At 54.4% G+C, this 24,758-nt stretch overlaps 2 protein-coding genes and 1 long non-coding RNA gene across 8 annotated transcripts; 1 reads left to right on the top strand and 2 right to left on the bottom strand.

The window, feature by feature from the left end:
• Positions 1–271: 271 nt before the first annotated feature.
• On the bottom strand, positions 272–4,275 carry LOC146751867 (uncharacterized). The gene is made up of 6 exons (XM_085533567.1): positions 4,166–4,275; positions 3,773–3,832; positions 3,380–3,451; positions 2,978–3,073; positions 2,645–2,752; positions 272–2,271 (listed from the first exon to the last, which is right to left on the bottom strand). Exons 1-6 carry the CDS (start codon positions 4,200–4,202, stop codon positions 2,183–2,185), a joined length of 462 nt encoding a protein of 153 aa, XP_085389693.1. The 5' UTR covers positions 4,203–4,275; the 3' UTR covers positions 272–2,182.
• On the top strand, positions 4,187–14,472 carry LOC116652691 (SUN domain-containing protein 2-like). Of its 4 annotated transcripts, XM_085533566.1 has the most exons (8): positions 4,793–10,939; positions 11,085–11,134; positions 11,650–11,690; positions 11,901–12,082; positions 12,587–12,687; positions 13,166–13,333; positions 14,015–14,101; positions 14,304–14,472. In XM_085533566.1, exons 3-8 carry the CDS (start codon positions 11,686–11,688, stop codon positions 14,409–14,411), a joined length of 651 nt encoding a protein of 216 aa, XP_085389692.1. In that variant the 5' UTR covers positions 4,793–10,939; positions 11,085–11,134; positions 11,650–11,685; the 3' UTR covers positions 14,412–14,472. The 4 variants fall into 4 exon arrangements, with proteins under 4 accessions (XP_085389690.1, XP_085389692.1, XP_085389691.1 ...); XM_085533564.1 differs by adding an exon at positions 4,187–4,312 and having other exon boundaries at positions 5,903–11,690; XM_085533565.1 differs by having other exon boundaries at positions 4,793–11,134.
• A 235-nt stretch (positions 14,473–14,707) lies between these two features.
• LOC146751866 (uncharacterized) lies at positions 14,708–22,800 on the bottom strand. 3 transcript variants are annotated; one of them, XR_014941156.1, is made up of 5 exons: positions 21,890–22,800; positions 20,798–21,408; positions 15,745–20,050; positions 15,357–15,562; positions 14,708–15,055 (listed from the first exon to the last, which is right to left on the bottom strand). It is a non-coding gene; the product is annotated as an uncharacterized LOC146751866 (long non-coding RNA). The 3 variants fall into 3 exon arrangements; XR_014941154.1 differs by having other exon boundaries at positions 15,357–20,050; XR_014941155.1 differs by having other exon boundaries at positions 15,357–20,050; positions 20,798–21,003; positions 21,890–22,799.
• Positions 22,801–24,758: the final 1,958 nt, after the last annotated feature.

Genomic DNA, 24,758 nt, shown 5'->3' with positions numbered 1-24,758 from the left:
CCTTATGCAGAAACACTGGAGCTTTTTCATCATGTGCTCCCAACCTCGTCCCCTGCCTGAGACGGGCCATAGGGCACCCACAGCCTCTGGGCAGCCTGGGCCAGGGCCTCACTACCTCTGGGGGAGGAATTTCCTCTACCCATCTACCTCCATTTCCACTCTTGAAGTTTAAAGCGATTCCCACTCGTATGATCGCTGTCTGCCAATGCCAAGTGACATGCAAGGTCTGGTAGTGGGTCAGGTAATGACACGACAACAGTACACGGACAACTGTAGTATAACTATCAATTTATTGGTAGTGTGGGGCCTGGAAAACTCTGGTTGATGACAGCAGTGGTTCTGTGGATGTCAGATGGTGCCCCAAACCAACCCACTGGGGGTGCTCCCACCTCCTGATGGATGGTGGAGAGGAGCAGGAGGGCAGAGGTGGTGCTGGGGAAGGGCTGGGGGCTGCTGGGCCTGGTCTGTTTCACCCTGGCAGTGGTTTTCCAGGTGTCTGATGCCCCTAAGCTGACACGGTGGGGCGGGGGCGCTTCTACCTAATAAAGGATGGTGGAGGGGAGGGGGAGGGTGGTGACGGTGCCTGGGGAGGTGGGGGGCTGCTGGGCTGGTTGTGCTTCCCCCAGGCAGTGGTTGTCTGTCTCTTGGACTGTTTCCCCACCTCTGCACTCTGCGTCCCCTGATGGATGCTGGAGGGGAGGAAGAGGGCAGAGTTGGTGCTGGGGGCTGGGGGCTGCCGGGCCTCTCATGCTTCCCCAAGGCAGCAGTTGTCTGGGTGCTGGGTGATGCTCCGGAGCTGAGGGGACCGCTCCCGCCCCCTGAAGGATGGCGGTGGGGGTGGGGGGGGCGGCGATGATGCCCGGTGGGGCCGGGGGCTGCTGGGCCTGTCGCTCATCTGCCGGTCAGACGTTGTTTCAGTGCTGGCCGATGACCGCAAGCCTCCACCCCGGGTGGGTTCTTTCTGTCCCCCGAAGGATGGTGGTGGGGGACGGGGGGGCGGCGTTGATGCCCGCTGGGACCGGGGGCTGCTGGGCTTGTCAGAAATCCAGTCCAGGTAGGAAGCTTGGCAGTGTATCATCATCTGTAGATGATGGTATTGTCCTGGGTTTGTTTAGCCCATTTTTTAGCTTCCCAGCGGCGCCTGCAAAGAGAGGAATGTGCTGAGGGCACAGGAGAGCCCCTGCTCTGCTTTCTCACAGCGCATGGCAAAGAGCCACCCTCAGCTCCCAGCCTGTCTCTGGCCCAGCAGTAAGGATGGGCTGAAGCCAATGACAACATCTAACTGCGTCAATCACAGATCATGTGAGCCAACAATTAACTGGTCTCTTTACGCTGCTTTAACTAGAAACGCCTCCTGGCCCACAGCAGCCCTACAGTAAAGAGTTGGGCAGGGTGGGGATGGAGGTCAACAACTCACTTTCTGTTCCTGTACCAGTAAATAAGAAGCCAGCACAGAAGCATCCCCAGCAATAGGGAACCCAAGGAAGCTCCAGCAAGTATCAGGTAGAACTTCCAACCAACTTTAACTTGCTCGGCGTTTGCACGTCCTGCACCAGGCACACCTGGAGGAACAACATGGTCATTGCTGTGTCTCGCGCCCTAATGGAAATCTCAAGGAGGTCTGACATTGCTACACAATTCTTTTCCATTTTGTTGGCCTCCTGGAACAAGTGAAAATCCTCAGGCTGCAATGCTTCCCTGCTTCCAGGGGAAGCAAAGGGAACTCCCAAAGGCACCGCACATCGAGGCGCTCTGGAGCCTCTATTTTGCCTCTCAGCTTTGGGTACGCTCTGGCTCTGCCAGATTTGCTCCTTCTTCTCCATCATGCTCTAACATTTCTTTTGCACTCACCTACCCTTGCCTTGTGAGGCTGGGTAGTGCTGCCGCAGGCCGGCACACCGTGACCCTTTGGGACACGTCGTCTGACTAAACAAAACTCATTAGAGCAGAAGGAGAGTGTGTGCATCTGTTTAGTCAGTTGCTGCTAAGAGTGACGTGGACAAGAACCACGGTCGTGTTGTGCAGGGAGTGCTGCCCTGAGCTCTCCCCCCCTACTCAGACCCCACTCCTCAGGGGCAAAGTCAGGGCCCCTCAGCAGCACCTGAACCTGTTTCTCCCCTTTTCCTTCCCCCCGGCATGGGCACAACTTGCACGCTCCTGGTTTTCAGGATGTTTCTCCTGCTTATAAACTCCTGCCAGATCGCTGCTTACCTGGATTCCTCAGAAAACGATAGACCCCGTTGTGGTGGGCTTCCCTGGGATTTGACAGTGCTGTGAAGAAGGAGAGAAAGGCGAAGTCTGGGCATGGCGCAGGCACAGAGGAGGCAGAAGGACAAGGAGGCTCCCTCTATGCCATTGCGCCATCTGTGAGTCAGTGCATCTCTCTGGACCTCAGTTTGCAGGATGGACCCCGCTCCGGGCTGCTGGTATGTCTGGAGCCTCAAGGGAGGCACAGCAAGCTCAGAATGCAGGGACTGTGTGAGGGAGGTACGCTGAAGGGTCCTATTCCCTCCCATCTCTTCTGAATGTGGCTTTGGTGGCCTTGTTCCCAAAAGGACAAAGTTCCTAAGTCCCTGGGAACTGGGTGCAGTGGGAGGGGAGCAACCTCTAACCGTGGCCACGGAGCTCTACCGGCGGCCCTTACCTGCAGTGCCAGCTGCTTGCGAGGCCTCTCTTTCTCCCAGAGGGATGGGCAGTGTGCGACGGATGCCTTGCTGAAATGCATCCATGTGAGCAGGCTCTGCGTCAGTCCCTTTAGAAAGGAGGTAAGAGAATAGGGCTGTAAGTAACTGCTTCTCATCAGGATGGTATCTTTAGGAGGAAGGTGATGCCGCAAGCCAGTGCAGACACAGGGGCATCACCACAGCAAGGCTCTGATCCGTCCTTTCCTGCTGTGCACACTGCAGATGCTCCATGGACATACATCTAGAAACTCAGCTTCCCAAGACTTTCAGTGGACAGACAGAAATACACCCACCATGTGCTGCCTTCTCGTTCCTGATTTTCTTTAGCATATAGGACAGCCTCTGTGGGTATCTTCCTCTTCCCAGCGCCTCTTTCTGTCTCTCAGGACCTGAACAGAAAGTACTGGGATCAATTTCAGACAAACAAGCTATTGAACTGAATGATCTTTTCAGCGAAGTCACGAGACAGCAGCCACTCCTGGGATGCCTGTGGGGCTCCAGCACAGGAGGCAGCCAAGTATTTGGCACGGCCTTCCCTGGAGGCACTTCAGCACCCAAAGATGAGACCTTTTATCACACACTGCAACCTACAGAATGGCATCACTGAAGAGCAGATGGTGCCAGGGGGTCGTGCCTGGCTGACATTAGGGCTGTGAGCTGGTATCTCTCAAAGGAAGCAAAAACTCACGGCATACCCTTAGGAGTTGCTGGGGCTTTTGTCCTGGAGCTCAGCAGGGAAGATGGATCCCATCCAATGCTACCCACACCTGTCAACAAACACAGACAGAGCAGCTCCTGTCAGATGTGACCGGATGGTTGTTTAACTGGAATGACAGCACTGCTGCACAGCACTCTTCTCTCCCTACTACGCTGTGTGGAACTGTCTGGAAAAGAGAAGGGGGTAGAAGGAGAAGGGGAAGATCTAAAGGCCCTTTCCTGTGGGATTGCCCTGAGGCTTATGGACCAGATGGTGCGGAGGCTTTGGCAAGGCACTGCTTATAGGCACAGTGTTAATCACACAGCGATGAGAAACATCCAAACACAACCAAATATGTGCAAAGATCATGAGGTGAAGACTGGTGACTTACCTCTGGCATCCACCCCAGGCTCAGGGACAGGTCTCCATTCTGGTAATCCACCAAGAGGGCCTGCAGGCACAAATGTGATCAGACACAGGTGAGGAGAGCTTCCACTGCACACTGGGGCCTGGTTTTTCTGCAGTGACCTGCAAAGACTGGCAGCAGGTCAGGGAATGACATGGCCCAAACAGCAAAGGCATCGGTTCTCTCCTCCAAAGAGTGGCAAGGGCTGCCTTCCCACTGAAATGGGACAACTCTCCAAGTAAAGAACTACTCTCAGCTGATCTGTGTACGGCCTTTAAGGCACAAAGAGACTTGAAAGACCTTTGGAGGTTCTTAAGTACCTGAATAAACTATTACAGCGCTCATTTTTCTGTCTTCCAGGAAACAGACACAACTTACCTCTGGGTTTCCCCTGAGGCACAAAATCAGTATCCATCAAAACATCTGGATAAGGAACTCCAACATCATCATCTAAAATCAAGAACAGATGAGAGATGTTCCCATTGCATGTTGCGCCTTCTCCCTTAGTGACTGGGGACTGGTCAGGTAATGGAATGGGAGACTCAGACCGTGATTGCCAAAGCTAGAGAATAATCGGGGTGACCTGGAGCCTGGCACTCGGCAGCTTTTCAAATGCCCTCTCCAGGCCACTTGTAACACACCTCTGGGACCTCATGGAAGGGTATACAGCCCATCAGGGCTTTCTTACTGGGAGCTCCTTGCTGGATCTCCCACTAAAGCACCAGAGGAAAGGATGCCTGTTCCTTCCTCTGGGCTCCAGCTGGGTGTCTCTGTTGGGAACTGGGATTTGCCTGTGGGGAGCACTGGGAAGCCAGAGCAGAAATGCTCACGCTTTTCCCAACACGCTTCTTCTGAGCTTTCCCATAGGACACCTCCAGGGTGGGCTCAGCCAGCAGCAGAGTCATGGCCTGGCATAGCTGGAGCCAGCCCTGGTGGAGCGCTGCTTCAACCCACACCTGGCTCCTGGGGTGCTGCTTGGCCCCCTTCCCAATAAACCCTTGCAGAAAGGCAGCCCCGGGGCAGTGTGGACAGGGACAACAGCCTGGACCTCTGGCCTGTAGTTACACTTGGTCCCATCTTTGCCCACCCACCTGCTGCTGGAGCTCGCCACGGTGCAGCACAAGTCTCCTTGGAACACATGGCCATCAGTAGGAGGAGGAGAGCAAGGCGTGCGGGGGACACGGCCCCCCACACTCGTGCCATGCTGCCACCACCACCGCTGCAGCCACAGCAAGTGCTGGGGCCAGCACGGAACAGCTGGGGTACACACACTGAGCACTGTGACCTCATCGAGCACGGCAGGCATTGTGACCTCACATCCCTTCCAGGATGCAGATCTGTTCTGCTGCCATGGCCAGGTTCCCCCTGGGCTTGTGTGCACTGTGTGGTGGGAGAGGATTGGCACTCATCTGGAGCAGCAGGAGACCACAGCTGAGGTTTCCACATTGACATCATGGAAACAGAATCGTGGAAAGGCTTGGGTGGTGGGGGGGGGAGGGATGCTGGAGACACAGGTGCTGAGAAAGGAGAAAGAAAATCACTTTAATGTTGCTTTTATTGCTTCATACAGCTCCAGAGATTTAGTTTTGACTTTCAATGGCACCAAAGAAGCCATTTCTTCAGTGATGCTATATCTGTTATCACAACCTCTAACAAAAACGGCAAATCGAGCTGTATCTGTAGCACCAACAGTTCCATCGATTGCCAGAGCATTTTGATGGATTGATTGATAGATTTTCCTATTTCTTCAGTCTGCCTGGCTCTAGTTTGTTATAACAGAGCAATTTGAGAAAAATCCATTTGTTTTTTCAGGACAAATGATATCTGCCATGCCAATTTTGGTCAAAATATATCATAAACTCAATTTCAGGGTGTGAGTGTGTCACAATTTCTGTTAGAATATGTCATTAGCTCTATTTTGGAGTGTAAGAACATCATATATTGGGCCATAATAGGGGCAAAACCCAACTTCTGAGGGTGAGAACTTCACAACTCATGTCAAAATATGCAATAAATCCAATTTTGGAGTGTGTGAGGGCCACAATTTGGGTCAAAATATATCATTAATCCTATTTCAGAGAATGAGAACGTCACAGTTACTTTTATTCTCCCCAGGGTCTGCAGGCCTTTTTCCACTTGCACACTGCACTCGCTTGTCCAATGCACGACACAAAGCCCAGGTGAAACACCTGCTTGCAAAATAAGTCTTTGCCAAATCAAGATAAACGCCCAAGGTCAACTCTCTCTACAAAGCAAGTTCTTTGTGACCACAGCCACAAACAGCAGTTCCATTCAAACGATCAGAATTCTTTCTTCCATCCCAGGACTGTTCTTCAATCACAGACCTTCAGGTCCCCAACCAAACTCCCTGAGAATGTCACCCCAGGAATGTCACTCCAACGTTACTCCCTGATATCACCATCTGTCATGCGTTACCTGGATCTACCTGTGCCCGTGACAGGGGCAGCCGCCCCATGGGGCCCCCGGCCCAAAAGGGAAGGATAAAGGGAATGGGAAAAGAACAGCGGCGGCAATCCAAGGAGGAAAACTTATTTTACTGAATATGATATCGGAATACATGATAACAGAATAGAATGCAATATGATTGAGGCTAATAAATCGAATAAAACAGAGAGAGAGATTCTCCGTGACTTATCTCTGACTGTGAAGTCCTCTGGGATACGTAGTACTCTTCTGAGAGCTGAGTATTCAGGATGTTGTTATTCCATGGAACTGGAGTATGAACCTTCTAATGATTCTGCACATGATGTTATGATATGGAATATTGACAGCAACATTACAAAGCCATGACAGCAAGCTACAGGACCGTGCCTTGGCCTCGTTGTTCCAGTGCCTTCAGGGTGTCCCAGTGTGTCTTACTGCCCCCAGTGTGTCCCACTATCTCAGTCCCCTCGGTGTGTCCCTGGATCTACACGTCCAGGTGAGCGGCACGGGGACACCTACATCCCCACAGGGCACTTGGGGGACCCTGGGTGTCTCCGCAGCCCTGAGGACCGGGCACCAGGGGCTGGGAATTGATGGCATGGAGGGGATTGTTCATGGCCTGTTCCAGGGGGACCTGGGCACTGTCACCTCCAGCCCTTCCCTTGCGCTCTATGGGGCCGTGCAGAGGAACGGATCTGGAGGGGGCAGGCTCAGGGTGCCCTATGGATGGCCCAGAGTCACCATGCAGCTGGGACAGGGGCTGTGGCTTCTGTCCCCAGGGGACTCAACGTCCTGTCCCGGGTCTCTTGGCTGCTGCCAGTCCTTCTCCTGCCCTGAGTCCTTCAGACAAACCCTGCAGGGACGAGGCTGCTCCTTGCCAGTGCTGCCCTTTAGTGCCCAGTGAAGTTCCCGATGATCAGTGACAGCCTCTGATGATCAATAAATCCCTCAGCAAAGCGACACGCTGTGTGTCTGTGTCCTTGTTCTCATGCTCAGCAGGGACTGCTGGGATCTGTTCCTGCCTGGCTGTGGCCACCTCAAAGTGCTGGGAGGCTTCCCCAGCTCCATGCCATGCACACCAACTCCTGCACCCCTGTGGGCTTCCCCACCCTCTCTCATCACCTGCTCCAAAGTCCTAAAGGATGGAGCTCCTCATGCTGCCAAGCAGCCCCAATACCCTCCCTCTGCTCTCTCTCAGCTCCTCCATACAATTCCTCCCGAACCCTACACCCTTTGATCCACATCTGCATGGACACAAGGTGACCACGTCACCCTCCTTTTAGCCCCTCTTACTGCAGCCACTTGTCTCTCCTTTGGGTCTGCTTTAGGCCTCTTGCATCAGTGCCCCAACCCCACCACCCAGATCAAGGTCTGCATATCCCCTCCCATGGACACCTCCAATCCCCGATGACCAACGAAGCCCTCTGATGACCAGTGACATCCCCTGTTGTTCACTGAAGCCTTCTGATGGTCAGTGAACATCTCTGACAATCAGTGGAGCCCTCCGAATACCAACAAAGCCTTCAGATGACTGCAGTCACCTCCTCTGGACAAACTACAGGGCCGTGATGTCTTCTGTGCAGTGAGGGGCCCAAAAGTGGACACAGCACCAGAGCTGAGAACAGGGGGACAATCACTGCCCCGTTCCTGCTGCCAACGCTGTTTCTGATACAAGGCAGGATGCTGTTGTCCTTCTTGGCCTGCTGGGCACACCGCTGGCTCATGTTCCTCTGAGCATCCACCAGTGCCCCCAGGTCCAGTTCCCCTACGCAGCCTTCCAACCACTCTGCCCCACGCCTGGAGCTTTGCCTGGGGTTGCTGTGGCCAAAGTGCAGGACCCGGCTCTTGGTCTTGTTGAACCTCATCCCATTGGCTTCAGTGCAGACATCCAGACTGTCCAGATCCTGATGTGCTTACCATGGTGGAGGCGACCGCTGGGTGGCTTGAAACATACGCAGTACCCCATGCTACCCTCTAAACACCATATTAGGTCTCAAGAAACAAGTCCTGTGTCACATGGCACTCCAGAAAGAACCGAGTCAGAGAATGGGGCTCATTTCAACATTGTCGTTGTAAATACTCGGGCCAAAGATCATGGCAAGGAGTGGATTTATCACATCCACTACCATGCACCAGCTTCTGGTGAAACTGAATGCCAAAATGGGTTGTTAAAAGCCATGTTGAAAGCAATGGGTGGTGGGACATTGAAGCACTGGAAGAAGCATTGGGCAGAAGCCACTTGGTTGGCCAACACCCGAGGATCTATCAGTCTCCGTGGTCCTGCCAGCTCCCTACATACTGTCAAGGGAGAGAAGGTCCCTGCAGTGCATGTAAAGAACATGCTGGGAAAAGCAGTTTGGGTCTTGCCAGCTTCTGGAAGGGCAAACCTCTGCGTGGAACTGTTTTTGCTCAGGGAGCTGGGTGCATCAGAAGGGAATTTGATGCTGGGGAAGGGCAGTCAGTAATTCCATGCACACATATAGGTTTGTGTGTGCGTGTGTTTAATGCTTGTGAATGACTGTTTCTTGTTGGTGTGTATTAAACATGCTGTGGTGATGTGGAATAAGGGGTGGAATGTCACTGATGATTTTTGGTTATCGGTATCCCACATCACAGCACCATGTATTGCACTGGGAGTTAAAGAGTTAATCCTCGGGGCACTGCAGAAGAAGAACTCCTGCACTGCCCAGCAGGCTGTTGGCTGTGCTGTTCTCATTGCTGCTTAGGGGCAATAATACATGTAGGGCCTCAGTAGCTCATCTGACATCCCTTTTCCTTCGGCTCTCCTCCCTGCTGCTCCACCTGACGGTGCGTCTCCCTTCGGCATCACGGTGAGGCCTTTCCACCTTTTGGACACTCTCATTCCATTTGATTGATGAGCTTCAATCTTCATCATATGGTATTACAGCGTGCTACCTTGCATTCCCGCACCATGTTGAGTAAATCCCTTTGTTTCTCCTCAGATCGTTGCTGCTGTTTGTCATGGTTTTGGTGTCCCCATTGACAGCTCCCCTCCCATCAGTGGTGAAGATGGTGCTTTGTGGCTTTGTTCCCACCAGGGATGGTTTGTTCTATGATTCTGTGTGTCCCCTTGGGCCAACATTACCCCTTTGGCACTGAAATCCAAGCCCATTCCTCTCCATCTCTATTCCCAAGGGATCCTCCTTCCCCACCCTCTCCCCAGTCCCAGATTTCGTCTCCAACCCCCAAAATTGGCATTTCCAGGTTCCAAATTCATCCACCCTTTCACAGCAACACCATGGAAGGCAGCGCTAAAGCTCGGAACTCCTCCCCAGCCAAGCTGTCATGGATTTGTACCTTTTGCTATGGGTTTCCCGCCTCATCACATCCTGTGGAGCTCAGAGAAGAACTACACGTTCCAGAGGCCCTCAGGTTCAATTAGACTGTATTATATTGTGTAATCTTGCATCCCAACATCGTAGTTAGTAAAGTAAGTCTTCCTCCTTAGATCGTTGCCACTGCTCTGTTTGTTTCCTTAGCCCAGCTCCCATCTCCCTACCCCTTTCCCTTCCCAATATTGGGGGCCGGGGAGCCCAAAGGCCAACTAGCCCCCTGTTATGGACATAGATTGATCCAGATAACTCCATGACGAGGGTGAGCAGTGATAGGATAAGGGGGAATGGTTTTAAACTGAGACGGGGGAGGTTTAGGATGCATCTTAGGAGGACGTTTTTCACCCAGAGGGTGGTGACGCACTGGAACAGGTTGCCCAAGGAAGCTGTGGATGCCCCATCCCTGCAGGCATTCAAGGCCAGGCTGGATGTGGCTCTGGGCTGCCTGGGCTGCTGGTTGGCGACCCTGCACACAGCAGGGGGTTGGAACTGGATGATCATTGTGGGCCTTTGCAACCCAGGCCATTCTATGAGTCTGTGACTCTCACAGCCCCCACCAGAAGCACACGGCCTGTCCGTGCCCAGGACGGGAGCAGCTGTGCAATGGCACAGACATCTTTACCAGGGCATCCAAAGGAGCTCCGAGCGCAGGGTATTCCAGCCTTGGGCTGGGGGCAAACCCACAGGGTCTGTCCCTCCTGGGCACACCCTGTGAGCTCATAGAAGGCGTCACTTGGCCTTGGCAGCTGTCAGCCATTATGACATCAGAACCTGCCGTCCTGCTGAGGCACGCTGCAGAGCTGTGCAGCACTGCAGTCCTGTGAGGAGTGCAGAGCAGGCGAGTGGAGAAGAGGTGCTTGTGTCCTGGGAGGAGAGCAAGCCATTCTCTGTGTCTGTGCGAGTGAAGGAGCCAAAATGCCAGCCCAGCTGGGCAGGTGGGTGCAGCAGGGCCAGAATGTGGGGAGGGGAAGGCAGAACCGCTGCGTGCTGCTGGGCTTTCTCCAGCCAGGCAGCCCAAACTCCATTTCCGTGGGCACAGCCCTGCTCCTGCTCTGGGGAGAGCCGACTGGGGCAAGGCTGCTGCCCCCCATGGCACAGCACAGCACAGCCCTTCACTCTCACGTGTCCCATGGGTGCTGTGGCACTAAGCAGCTCTTGCTAACGGGCCCTCCCTGGACTCACATCTCTGCTGGGCAGAGGAAGCCATGGCAGCCGTCTGCTCCAAGGATCCCAGCAGACCGTGTGTGTCCCTGCGCTGGGCCGTGATAACCACCATCTGATCTCTCCCTTAGGCAACGCATTGGCCAAGAGGAGGGAAGGAGGACTCCCGTCCTGCCTCTAGTGGTCCTTTCTGGTGAGTGTTCCCCACCCAAAGCCATCCCAGCACAGCCCAGGAGCAGGACCGTCCCACACGGCTGGGTTGGGAGGAGGGAAATGGGCTGCAGGGCTCAGAGCAGTCTGGCAAACTAATGGTCTCTCCCTACCGATGTCCCCCACAGCTGGAGCCTTCCTCTGGATATTGGGAGTTTGGAGAGAGAACGCCCTGCAGGTCAGTGCTACGCTGTGCGGCAGAGGCCAAAGCTCTGCCCTTCTGCCTCCGTGGGGACAGTTTGGCCATGGGCTCATTGCTGCTGAGACGGAGCCGGGCTGGGGGTTGCCTTGGCAGCAGGACAGGTTTTGGTGTGGCAGCATCTTCCCAGTGCCCAGCACGGAGCTGAAGGCAACAGCGCGTGGGAAGAAGGAGCCTTTGGCCCATCCGTGGGACTGGGGAGTCTGGAAAGGATGGGAAAGCAAACGGAGAAGCAGCAGATGCTCTGACACCCCATAGAGCCCTATAGAGCCCCCACAGACACCCTGTAGAGCCCCATAATGCTCTGTAAGACCCCATAGAGCCGCACAAGAGCTCATAGAGAACCAAAGAGCCTCATGGTGCCCACAGGCTGTGGTCCTCTGCAAAGTGCTGGGAAGCAGCAGGAAATTCTGCCAGCGGCTCCCTGGGAAACTGCTTTGGAAGCTCTGGCCGTGCTCCTCATGCTTCCTCCCATCAATGCCTTTCTCTTCCAGGTGGTGTCTGCAGGACCTGGGCAAGAGCTCCTGTCTATGGGGTAAGGACACTTCCTTGCCATGCACCTGGCTCTGCAGCGTGGCCTCATCTGGCTGTGTGCTCTATGTGGCCCTTGGCAAAGCAAAGGAACCAAAGGGGCTGGGGGATAAGGAAGAGCACAACCCCCTGGGATCCTTCACTTCATGGCACTGGAACTCTGACCTGCGGGGTGGACATTGCTGAACAAGACTTGCTTTTCCTTTGCCTTCAGGAACCCACTGGTTCAGCTGTCGGCCAGGAAGGAGCTCATTGTCGAGTCACTCTCTGATGTCCTGGAAGAGAACGGGATCCACGGACTCGAGAGAGAGAAAATTCTGCAGCTGACACGGCACGCAATGGAGGCAGCTGTGGAAAAGAGCAACTGGATGCCCAACTGGGCTCTGAAATCCTTGGGTATGTAGACAGCTCTTCACTACCCTCAGCTTTGCGCTCCCCAAAACCTGCCCAGCTCTGCTTTCCGTCACAGATATCTCACAGAGCTTTAGGCTGGCTGAGGTCTGAAGGGACCTTAAGACCATCCCAGCCCAACTCCCTGCTATTGACAGGGCTTTGCATCAAGGTGCTCAGGGCTTCATCCAACCTGGTCTCCAACGCCTCCATGGCTCCTCTGGGCAGCACATTGCAGGGCCTCACTGTCCACTGGGGGTCCAGAATTTCCTCCTCACTTCCCATCTAATCCCCCCATCTCTGAGGCTTTACAAACCCTTCCCCTCTGCTCCCAGGGCTGACCGGCTCCTTTCCCCAATCAGTGCTTCTGGCCGGGACTCAGTAGTTCCCATACACAGCAGGAGGGATTCTGCACCCCAGAGCCCCGCCAAGAGCTTTGGGGATTGAGCATTCCCTCCTTCAGCTCATCTCTGGGCCATCCCAGTGCACGTCTGTCCATCTTTATTTCAGGTGCCACTGTTGATGTGGAGAGGACAACCAAGAGTTATGGTGGGAAAGGCCGGCTTTCTCCCCTCTTTTCCTTTGCGAAGTCCCCGGAAACCATCTTGCAGGTATGGCAGGAGAAGTGCTGACTGTGGGCTTCCCCACCTTGCTTTCGCCCCCCTCCCCCCACAGACACCCCACAGAGCCCCATAAGGGCTCCCCCTCCACCCCTTAGTCCTTTCTTCCCCCAGTCCTTCCCCTTCCATCCTTCCCCCCCATCCTCACCCCATTCTGGCTGCACATCCATTTCCTTTGGCCCAGCTGCTCTGCTCAGCCCACACTCTTCCCCACATCGCTGACACCAGCGTTGGGAGGGTGCTGGGCTGACAGATGCTGGGGAGGGCTGCCCCGCCGGCTCTGTGCAAGCAGAGAAAGGCAATTGACTCCAGAGCTGTTGTCCAAACCTCTGCATATTGCCCTCCCATCCCTTGAGTAGCGTTCCATGACGGGCAGCCCCATAGAAGACAAGGTCTGTGCTCCTTGCCCAGCATCCAGCTCTGGCGGCTCTTTGCCTCCCCACTGATGGACGCATCTTTCTCCTTTCAGCCCGATGTTTCTGCTGGAAGCTGCTGGGCTTTCCAAGGATCTCAGGGCCACGCTGTCATCCAGCTGCCAGAGAACATCTGGCCCACGGCTTTCACTGTGTGGCACGTGTCCAAGGCGGTGTCTCCCTCTGGGGAGGTCAGCAGTGCCCCCAGAGACTTTGCCATCTTGGTAAGTCTCTGCTTGCTGCTGCTTCTGGAGGACCCCGAGGAAAAAGCTTTGCCATAGAGCCCCATAAGAGCCCATTGAATCCCTATAGAGCCCCAGAGACAACAAACACAACACCATAACCGCAACATAAGACCCCATAGACCCCCACAGACACCCTAATGAGCCCTGTAGAGCCCCCACAGACACCCCATAGAGCCCTATAATGTTCTGCAAGACCCCATAGAGCTGCACAAGAGCTCATAGAAAACTAAAGAGCCTCATGGTGCCCTACAGACACCCAACAGAGCCCCATAACTGCCACATAGAGCCCTGTAAGACCTCATAGAGCCACACAAGAGCTCATAGAGCACCATAGAGCCACACAGTAGACACCCAACAGAGCCCCATATGACCCATACTGTTGGGAGCTCCCAAATTTCAGTGGTGGGCTGCTGCAGAGCATCCTGCCTGAGGGCACCGAATCCCTCGGGTGGTTCCATGTCTCCAAAAGCCTCTACGGCTCTTTGTGGCCGAGCAGCTGGGAGCAATTGCTCCACGTGCCCTGACTCAGGTTCACCCTCCTTTGTGCTCCAATCCTGCCAGAGCACAGGGAGGGTTGGAAGGGCTCCCACCTTTGGCCTCAGTGTGTTCTTTATGGCACTGCCTGCCTAAGTGTGACCACCATCATCTCTTCTCTTTGAGGGAGTGGATGAGGACGAAGAGGAAACTCTCCTGGGGTCATTTCTTTATGACGTGGACGGAGAGATCTCCCAGACCTTCCATGTTCAGGTATGGCAAGTGCAAGGGGGGAGGCCAGCTGCCTGCAAGGCATGCTAAACAACTATTGAATATGAATCTGAATTCCAGGAAATCACTGACTGTGTATTAGGTTCACCCATATCTATGGGACGAACAGTGGGATCTGTGGGGCACTATGTGGCACTGGTCCCCCTCCGGCCCATAACGAAGCCTCTCCTCTTTGCATTGGCAGGAGAAGCCCCTTCAGTCGTATCGAAAGTTCAAACTGGATGTGCGGAACAACTGGGGAAACGCGGAATACACCTGCGTGTATAGAGTGGAAATCCACGGAAACCCCTAAAAACCCCTAAAAACCCCTAAAAATCCCTAAAAACCCCTAATAAACCCTAAAACCCCCTAAACTCTGATGTCTACCAGAGGGTTTTAATTAGGGACTGATCATTCACTGAAGAGATGTTGATAACTTTCTGCCCACCTCGAGGCTGGTTGGGGGGAGGGAGGAGCTGCGAGGCTGAGTTGGGTGGGTGTTTGGGGGGGGACCGGAGAGGGGGCCGGGGCAAAGGGAGTGGGGGCTGCGGGCCACTCTGCGTTTGCCCTGTGCTGCCTCTGCGGTGCTCAGGGCTTCTGCTTTCTGGGTGAATACAAACTCCACTTGTTTATTGATGAGCTGCAACCAGACTTGGAGCGCCAAGCTGGGCTGCTGCCACGAAGCCGCTGCCTTCTGACGCTCCTCCACTCAGTCTGTCCATTGCAGCTTCTCCGTCTTCATTGTAGAGGACTGAAAAGAAACAAAGCAAGAATCAAGAGGACACCGCTTCCCTCAGCATTCTACAAGCCCCTTTGTGTCTGACAGACAGAGACCCTGAGAACAAAAAGAGCACGTCTGTGCTCGCCAGGGACTCAGCTCTGCATGGGCAGCGGCAGCTCTCAGAGAAGCCTTCTTCATTTCCTCTCTCCTCTCTTTCTGTTGTCATCATCATCTGGCTGTAGAGCAAGGAAAGAGAAATTCATTTTGTCAACAGAAAAACTGCGGAAACATGGGTACCATGAAAACAGGCCAGGAAGCCTCTCAGGGAAGGGGGTTTCTAGTGGGACGTGGAGTTAATGGGAAAAGAGGCAGTCAGGCATTCTGGCATGGTCTTGGTCAAGGACATGGACTGGGTAGCCTTCAACTCTTTTCCTTTCTCTGCCCAGAGAAGGAAAAAGCAAAGCAAACCCCAAGCAAACTCCATGCGCTTGATAAGGGAAGTGCTTCACCAAGGCAGATACAACAGCATCTTCTTACCTCTTGGCTTTGAGGCCCAGGACCGCTCAGTCGGCGCTGGGGCAGGCCCAGGATGTGCTGCTGGAGCTGGCACACTGCCTCTGCTCTGATGTGGGCTCTAGGCCTTTGCCACACTGCGCTCCACCTTCGCGTGTTTCTTGGCAGGCCACAGCTCTGCTTTTTGCTCCTCTTCCTCCACTCCCTTGTGCTTTCTTGCAGCCACGGTCCTGCAGAAGGAGTGGTTGTCAACTGTGGAGGAAGGTCGTCCCTCTGTCCTGGGACCTGCTGTTCCAGGAAGCCCTCCAGCCTGGAGAGCAGCTTTCACGTAGATCTTGCCATTTGGCTCAGCATCTCTCCCTGATAGAACCAAGAAAGGGGAAGCTGCAAGATTTAACGAGTCCAGCACTACCTTCAGGCTGCAAACTGGCACAGAATCACAGAATCAGATGGGTTGGAAGGGACATCCAGAGATCATTGAGACCAACCCCCCAGCTGGGCCACGATACGAGGACATCTCATCTCCAGTGTTGACTGCAATGGATCTTAGGCTCTTGGGTGAACTGTGGGTTTGCATTTCCAGTCCTGGACAGGAAAGGTCACTGTCAACCCCTCCAACTGCAAGACCTCAAGCAACATGCAATGACAACAGTCCCAGGAAAGGACAGACAGCAAGCCTAACTAGAAAGACAGGACCCAGAACCCAGATGCCTGCTGTGTGTCTGTAGCTCTCTTCACAGCTGGGCCACACTCCACACCAGTGCCCTGCCTTCCTGCAAGGCCACGCTTCACTGCAAGCCTGTTTGCTTCAGCTTCTGGCAGAAAGGAAACAAGAAAGACGTGAAGAGCATCTCTTGGCAGGAAGATCTGAGCACAGCCAACCACAAACTTCTGCTCCTCAAGCGTACTTTCTGCCATTTGCCTTCCTGCTGCTACAGCGGAGTGCCATTTCTGCAGCCAGCACACATCTGCAGCATCCTTCCTTCTCTCCTCCAGCACACACACCCCTTCATGCAGCCCTAGATAGAGGCAGCTACCCACATCTAAGCTCACAACAGCTTCTTACCTGGCGAGGCTTTACATTTCAACCCTTGGCAGCTGCGGCCACCTGGCTGTACTTCAGGGGCTCCACCTTCCTGTGGGATGAAAAATGCCACAGACAGAGTTGATGATACGGTTGCTGTTCCACAGCTGCTTCCCTAGAACTGCTACTAAGGGACATCAACCAGAACGGCCCCATGTTTGGACGGGCTCCTCCGAGGGGGAGGTCTGCTTCTGAGAAGGGAGGTGGTGGCCCTGTTTGCACCATCCATAAAGGCATCAGAGCTTTAATCCCCCTTCAACCTGGCAAGAACTCCCTGCGGGACTTGAGGTGGTGCATAGCTATGAGGTTGCTGGCCAGGTGAAACATCGGCCACTGCCGAGTCACGATCCCGTTTGCAGTCCTGATTTCTTTGGAGATGATGTCAAAGGAGCCGAAGGTGGGAATCCAGACTCCCGGGAAGTGAAAGAGAAATGAGGCGTGGAAGGGTTATGGGCTGGCTGGAGGAAGAGCTGGAGTTGATCCAGCGTAGGGACAGAGCTTAGGAGCCCTCTCCCAATGTTCAGAGACACAAGCCAGGGCACAGGAAAGGCTTTGGGAAGGGGCTGCACAGTCATCTCCTTCTTCTCGCCCTCCCAAATGCAGCACAGCAGGAAGGGCAGAAACAGCCCCATGGGATCCAGAGGCTTCCAGAGTCCCAGGGACTTAGGAACTTTGTCCTTTTGGGAACAAGGCCACCAAAGCCACGTTCAGAAGAGATGGGAGGGAATAGGACCCTTCAGCGTACCTCCCTCACACAGTCCCTGCATTCTGAGCTTGCTGTGCCTCCCTTGAGGCTCCAGACACACCAGCAGCCCGGAGCGGGGTCCATCCTGCAAACTGAGGTCCAGAGAGATGCACTGACTCACAGATGGCGCAATGGCATAGAGGGAGCCTCCTTGTCGTTCTGCCTCCTCTGTGCCTGCACCATGCCCAGACTTTCCCTTTCTCTCATTCTTCACAGCGCTGTCAAATCCCGGGGAAGCCCACCACAACGGGGTCTATCGTTTTCTGAGGAATCCAGGTAAGCAGCGATCTGGCAGGAGTTCATAAGCAGGAGAAACATCCTGAAAACCAGGAGCGTGCAAGTTGTGCCCATGCCGGGGGGAAGGAAAAGGGGAGAAACAGGTTCAGGTGCTGCTGAGGGGCCCTGACTTTGCCCCCGAGGAGTGGGGTCTGAGTAGGGGGGGAGAGCTCAGGGCAGCACTCCCTGAACAACACGACCGTGGTTCTTGTCCACGTCACTCTTAGCAGCAACTGATTAAACAGATGCACACACTCTCCTTCTGCTCTAATGAGTTTTGTTTAGTCAGACGACGTGTCCCAAAGGGTCACGGTGTGCCGGCCTGCGGCAGCACTACCCAGCCTCACAAGGCAAGGGTAGGTGAGTGCAAAAGAAATGTTAGAGCATGATGGAGAAGAAGGAGCAAATCTGGCAGAGCCAGAGCGTACCCAAAGCTGAGAGGCAAAATAGAGGCTCCAGAGCACCTCAATGCGCGGTGCCTTTGGGAGTTCCCTTTGCTTCCCCTGGAAGCAGGGAAGCATTGCAGCCTGAGGATTTTCACTTGTTCCAGGAGGCCAACAAAATGGAAAAGAATTGTGTAGCAATGTCAGACCTCCTTGAGATTTCCATTAGAGTACAAGACACAGCAATGACCATGTTGTTCCTCCAGGTGTGCCTGGTGCAGGACGTGCAAACGCCGAGCAAGTTAAAGTTGGTTGGAAGTTCTACCTGATACTTGCTGGAGCTTCTTTGGGTTCCCTATTGCTGGGGATGCTTCTGTGCTGGCTTCTTATTTACTGGTACAGGAACAGAAAGTGAGTTGTTGACCCCCATCCCCATCCTGCCCAACTCTTTACTGTAGGGCTGCTGTGGGCCAGGAGGCGTTTCTAGTTAAAGCAGCGTAAAGAGACCAGTTAATTGTTGGCTCACACGGTCTGTGATTGACGCAGTTAGATGTTGTCATTGGCTTCAGCCCATCCTTACTGCTGGGCCAGAGACAGGCTGGGAGCTGAGGGTGGCTCTTTGCCATGCGCTGTGAGAAAGCAGAGCAGGGGCTCTCCTGTGCCCTCAGCACGTTCCTCTCTTTGCAGGCGCCGCTGGGAAGCTAAAAAATGGGCTAAACAAACCCAGGACAATACCATCATCTACAGATGATGATACACTGCCAAGCCTCCTACCTGGACTGGATTTCTGACAAGCCCAGCAGCCCCCGGTCCCAAGGGGCATCAACGCCGCCCCCCCGTCCCCCACCACCATCCTTCGGGGGACAGAAAGAACCCACCCGGGGTGGAGGCTTGCGGTCATCGGCCAGCACTGAAACAACGTCTGACCGGCAGATGAGCGACAGGCCCAGCAGCCCCCGGCCCCACCGGGCATCATCGCCGCCCCCCCCCCCACCCCCACCGCCATCCTTCAGGGGGCGGGAGCGGTCCCCTCAGCTCCGGAGCATCACCCAGCACCCGGACAACTGCTGCCTTGGGGAAGCATGAGAGGCCCGGCAGCCCCCAGCCCCCAGCACCAACTCTGCCCTCTTCCTCCCCTCCAGCATCCATCAGGGGACGCAGAGTGCAGAGGTGGGGAAACAGTCCAAGAGACAGACAACCACTGCCTGGGGGAAGCACAACCAGCCCAGCAGCCCCCCACCTCCCCAGGCACCGTCACCACCCTCCCCCTCCCCTCCACCATCCTTTATTAGGTAGAAGCGCCCCCGCCCCACCGTGTCAGCTTAGGGGCATCAGACACCTGGAAAACCACTGCCAGGGTGAAACAGACCAGGCCCAGCAGCCCCCAGCCCTTCCCCAGCACCACCTCTGCCCTCCTGCTCCTCTCCACCATCCATCAGGAGGTGGGAGCACCCCCAGTGGGTTGGTTTGGGGCACCATCTGACATCCACAGAACCACTGCTGTCATCAACCAGAGTTTTCCAGGCCCCACACTACCAATAAATTGATAGTTATACTACAGTTGTCCGTGTACTGTTGTCGTGTCATTACCTGACCCACTACCAGACCTTGCATGTAACTTGGCATTGGCAGACAGCGATCATACGTGTGGGAATCACTTTAAACTCCAAGAGTGGAAATGGAGGTAGATGGGTAGAGGAAATTCCTCCCCCAGAGGCAGTGAGGCCCTGGCCCAGGCTGCCCAGAGTCTGTGGGTGCCCTATGGCCCGTCTCAGGCAGGGGACGAGGTTGGGAGCACATGATGCAAAAGCTCCAGTGCTTCTGCATAAGGTTTACCAGACAGCAGGCACCATCCTGCTCTGACTAGCAGGCAGTCATTTGCTTTGCAATTAGAACTAAGCAAGAACTACGAGCACATTTTCTCCCTCCTCCATTTCATTTTGCTTTGTGGGCTGGACTGAGAATCCTAAAGCGAAAATCTTACCTTCATCAGCACAGTCATTCCACATAAACATTCCTGTAGCACAGATGGGCTCTATTGTAGGTAATGGTAACCTCCTTACTGAACAAAGATGGCTGGAATCCCACTGTGTATTAAGGATGCCAACTCCTGGACCTACCACTGCGCCTGTCTTGAAATGGAGGCAACGGACTGCCTGTGTGACACCTGTAGCTCGCATTTGATGGTGATAAGGACTCTTGTATTTGCTGTATCCACCCTCCAGAGCTTCTGCAAAGGATACCAGGGCAGAAACAGGCATCTAAGAAAAGCAGCACTGAATTAAAAACACATGCCAATAACCTGTAACTGCTAGATGGACCATTTTAGAAGAGGCCTCAGAGAGCACTTTGTACCTCACAAATAAAGATCATCTGAAAGCATCTTAAAGCAATACTTGAGAGAGCGTGAATCACATTCACTTTTTCACACTGACTTTCACCTTCCCAGTTACGCTGTGGATGAATCACTCAGGCAAATAAACGTACACCAGTCTGTACATGGTGAAATGCTGCCTGGGAAACACATGCAGTACCAAAAGTAACAGAGAGCACTAGACTGATTAAGTAGTTCCACTTCAGACAAAAGGGTCTGTTCCCACCCGTTGGGCAAATGAAAGAGCCTTTATTTGAGAAACAGGCTCTATAGGAGAAGATATCAGAAGGAATGAACTCTGGGTGCAGTGCAAGAAAAGAGAAATTCATTTTGTCAACAGAAAAACTGTGGAAACATGGGTACCATGAAAACAGGCCAGGAAGCCTCTCAGGGAAGGGGGTTTCTAGTGGGACGTGGAGTTAATGGGAAAAGAGGCAGTCAGGCATTCTGGCATGGTCTTGGTCAAGGACATGGACTGGGTAGCCTTCAACTCTTTTCCTTTCTCTGCCCAGAGAAGGAAAAAGCAAAGCAAACCCCAAGCAAACTCCATGCGCTTGATAAGGGAAGTGCTTCACCAAGGCAGATACAACAGCATCTTCTTACCTCTTGGCTTTGAGGCCCAGGACCGCTCAGTCGGCGCTGGGGCAGGCCCAGGATGTGCTGCTGGAGCTGGCACACTGCCTCTGCTCTGATGTGGGCTCTAGGCCTTTGCCACACTGCGCTCCACCTTCGCGTGTTTCTTGGCAGGCCACAGCTCTGCTTTTTGCTCCTCTTCCTCCACTCCCTTGTGCTTTCTTGCAGCCACGGTCCTGCAGAAGGAGTGGTTGTCAACTGTGGAGGAAGGTCGTCCCTCTGTCCTGGGACCTGCTGTTCCAGGAAGCCCTCCAGCCTGGAGAGCAGCTTTCACATTTTAAACTTCTCACGTTTTACCATTTGGCTCAGCACCTCTCCCTGTTACAACCAGGAAAGGGGACGCTGCAAGATTTAATGAGTCCAGCACTACCTTCAGGCTGCAAACTGGCACAGAATCACAGAATTAGAGGTGTTGGAAGGGACATCCAGAGATCATCGAGACCAACCCCCGTCATCGAGACCAACCCCCCTCATTGAGACCAAAGGCCCAACTGGGCCACGATACGAGGACATCTCATCTCCAGTGTTGACTGCAATGGATCTTAGGCTCTTGGGTGAACTGTGGGTTTGCATTTCCAGTCCTGGACAGGAAAGGTCACTGTCAACCCTTCCAACTGCAAGACCTCAAGCAACATGCAATGACAACAGTCCCAGGAAAGGACAGACAGCAAGCCTAACTAGAAAGACAGGACCCAGAACCCAGATGCCTGCTGTGTGTCTGTAGCTCTCTTCACAGCTGGGCCACACTCCACACCAGTGCCCGGCCTTCCTGCAAGGCCACGCTTCACTGCAAGCCTGTTTGCTTCAGCTTCTGGCAGAAAGGAAACAAGAAAGACATGAAGAGCATCTCTTGGCAGGAAGATCTGAGCACAGCCAACCACAAACTTCTGCTCCTCAAGCGTACTTTCTGCCATTTGCCTTCCTGCTGCTACAGCGGAGTGCCATTTCTGCAGCCAGCACACATCTGCAGCGTCCTTCCTTCTCTCCTCCAGCACACACACCCCTTCATGCAGCCCTAGATAGAGGCAGCTACCCACATCTAAGCTCACAACAGCTTCTTACCTGGCGAGGCTTTACATTTCAACCCTTGGCAGCTGCGGCCACCTGGCTGTACTTCAGGGGCTCCACCTTCCTGTGGGATGAAAAATGCCACGGACAGAGTTGATGATACGGTTGCTGTTCCACAGCTGCTTCCCTAGAACTGCTACTAAGGGACATCAATCAGAACGGCCCCACGTTTGGACGGGCTCCTCCGAGGGGGAGGTCTACTTCTGAGAAGGGAGGTGGTGGCCCTGTTTGCACCATCCATAAAGGCATCAGAGCTTTAATCCCCCCTCCAACCTGGCAAGGACTCCCTGCAGGACTTGAAGTGGTGCATAGCTATGAGGTTGCTGGCCAGGTGAAACATCGGCCACTGCCGAGTCACGATCCCATTTGCAGTCCTGATTTCTTTGGAGATGATGTCAAAGGAGCTGAAGGTAGGAATCCAGACTCCGGGCAAGTGAAAGAGAAATGAGGCGTGGAAGGGTTATGGGCTGGCTGGAGGAAGAGCTGGAGTTGATCCAGCGTAGGGACAGAGCTTAGGAGCCCTCTCCCAATGTTCAGAGACACAAGCCAGGGCACAGGGAAAGCTTTGGGAAGGGGCTGCACAGTCATCTCCTTCTTCTCGCCCTCCCAAATGCAGCACAGCAGGCAGGGCAGAAACAGCCTCATGGGATCCAGAGGCTTCCAGAGACTTGGATGGGCCCTGAGATACGACACCACCAGCACAAGTGACCCTGCATTGACAGGAAGCCCGTGGGATGCCCAGAAGAGAAATGTGGGCTGAGTTTCCTGCTTTCTGTGCAAACACTGGAAGGCCAAAAGCCGGCTGGCCGGCCTGGGGATTCCTATGCAGCCTGCCCGGGGCTCAGTGCCAGGCAACAAAATGGCTGCCTGAGCTGCTGGGCCTGTGAGGCCAAAAGCCGGCCACGCAGTCGGGGGGGACCTTGCCAGGCCTGAAGCTGGTCATGTGGTTAGGGGGGCCCTGCCAGGCTAAAAGCCAGCTGTCTGCTCTGGGGGGCACTGCCAGCTCCAATGCCTGCAGGCCGGGGAAGCCCTTCCAGGCCAAAAGCCTGCAGGCCGGGGTCCCTGCCAGGCATGGATTTAGGCCCCGGGGCTGGTGATGGCCTCTCAGCCTGTGGCTTGATGCCTTGGGGCTGGTGCCGGCCTGCCTGGCTGTGCTGGGAATGCAACCTTGGTTCTGCATCACAGTTTGAACAGGGCAGTTAGTAGCATGTTTTAGAAATACACAAGGTTCCACCCATGCAGTGCTTATTCCTGTGCCTGTGTTCCAAAGCCCAGGCTCCATGAAGGTCAGCACTGTTTTGGTGTTGACCTTGATTGGAACAGAGTTGGATCGTAGGAGGCAGTGTGATCCCACAGAGATGGCACTGAGCAGGAGGAGGAAGAAACCTGTTTGTGAATGGCCAGGTTGAGCCAAACACAGCATGTCGTGTTGTGTTGCTGAAGCACGGAATGGTTGATGTTGGAATGGAGATCTGGGCCCATCTGGTCCAGGCCCTGCTGCAACAGGGCCAGCAGAATTGGTGCCCAGGAACACATCCGATGGGTTTGGAGATCTCCCAGAGGAAACCCCACAGCCTCTCTGGGTCTCTGTGCCAGTGCTGCAGCACTTACACAGTGCAGGAGTGCTCCTGACGTTTGGTGGCAACCTCTGGTCCTGGCACTTGGCTCCACTGGATGCTCCACTCAGCCCCTTCTCTCAGGCTTTTGTCATAGAAGAGTTCTCTTTGGGTCCTGTGGGTTCCTGCCCCTGACAGACTGTGGGAACAGACCACCCCCGTGGCCCCACCCTGGCAATTTGTCACTTGCCAAGGACAGAGGGGACAAAGAGGCAGAGGTAGGGGCAGGTGATAAGGAGGGCAGAAACAGCCCCATCCCTGTCCCCTTGTCTGTACCGGCAAGTGCTGGCCGTGGTGTGTAGAGCCCCAGAGGGAACCTTAGAGGCCATAGCTTGTAGGCAAAGCAGAAGCGTATGGTGCATAGCTTATGGGGCAAAGATGTGGGGGTTATGGGACAGAGCATCAAGGGCAGTGGTGGTTCTAACGGACACAACCTAAAAAGGAGGCTTAGAGGCCTTAACAGCCCTGTAGAGCCTAAAGTCCTTGAAGCTTAAGGGTAGGCCTGGAGCCGAGGTACTAAAGGGCTGGACTGGAAGCACTGAGGTTTTGAGGGCCTGATGCACAGAGGGAGGCCAAAAAAGAGACCACGAGTCCATGAGCATTGACGGCACAAAGGAAGGCTTAGAGCTGTAATGGAGAACACACCTGGAGGCACAGATGCCTGCAAGCTGTCCTAGAGGCATAGGGGGAGGCGTAAAGGCTTAGAGGTTGCCCAGGATGCTTAGAGGCCTTAAGGTAAAACAGCCTGGAGGGAGGCCCAGAGCCTGGCCAAGAGGCCTTGCAGCTTAGTAGTCTTGAGGCCAAAGGGAGGCATGGAGGCCAAGCAAGAGAAAGCCTAGAAGAGCAGAGGCCAAGAGGAGCTGGGGGTTGTACTTGTACCTCGAGGTCTGGACACCTACAGCCCAAGAAGCCTGAAGGCCTTGAAGCTGGACTAGAGGTCTTGAGACAGAGAGGCCAAGAGAGCCACAGGGTGGCCCAGGGGCACTCAGGCACCAAAGAAGGTGCAGAGGTATATGGACATAGACACCTATGGGAGGGCTTAGAGACATGGAGGTGCAGAGGAAGGCTGAGATGGCTAGAGGACTAGAGGCCTCTCTCCTGGCCTGCAGGCCAGGTCTAGTACTCTCTCTCACTGGCATTCATGGTCTCTCAGCCTCTTCCTCTCTTCCATGTTAGCGTCCAAAACCAGGCTCCTCTCCCTGTGCCACAGGGGCTTCCAGCCCTGCTGCAGCTTTGCTTAATGCAGC

The sequence above is a fragment of the Coturnix japonica genome, unplaced genomic scaffold (genome assembly GCF_054131305.1).
Source record: "Coturnix japonica strain WE unplaced genomic scaffold, WE-NBRP24 Scf061, whole genome shotgun sequence".
Taxonomy (NCBI): domain Eukaryota; kingdom Metazoa; phylum Chordata; class Aves; order Galliformes; family Phasianidae; genus Coturnix; species Coturnix japonica.
The sequence above is the reverse complement of the archived record's forward strand: the minus strand, read 5'-3'. Positions and strand labels throughout refer to the sequence as shown.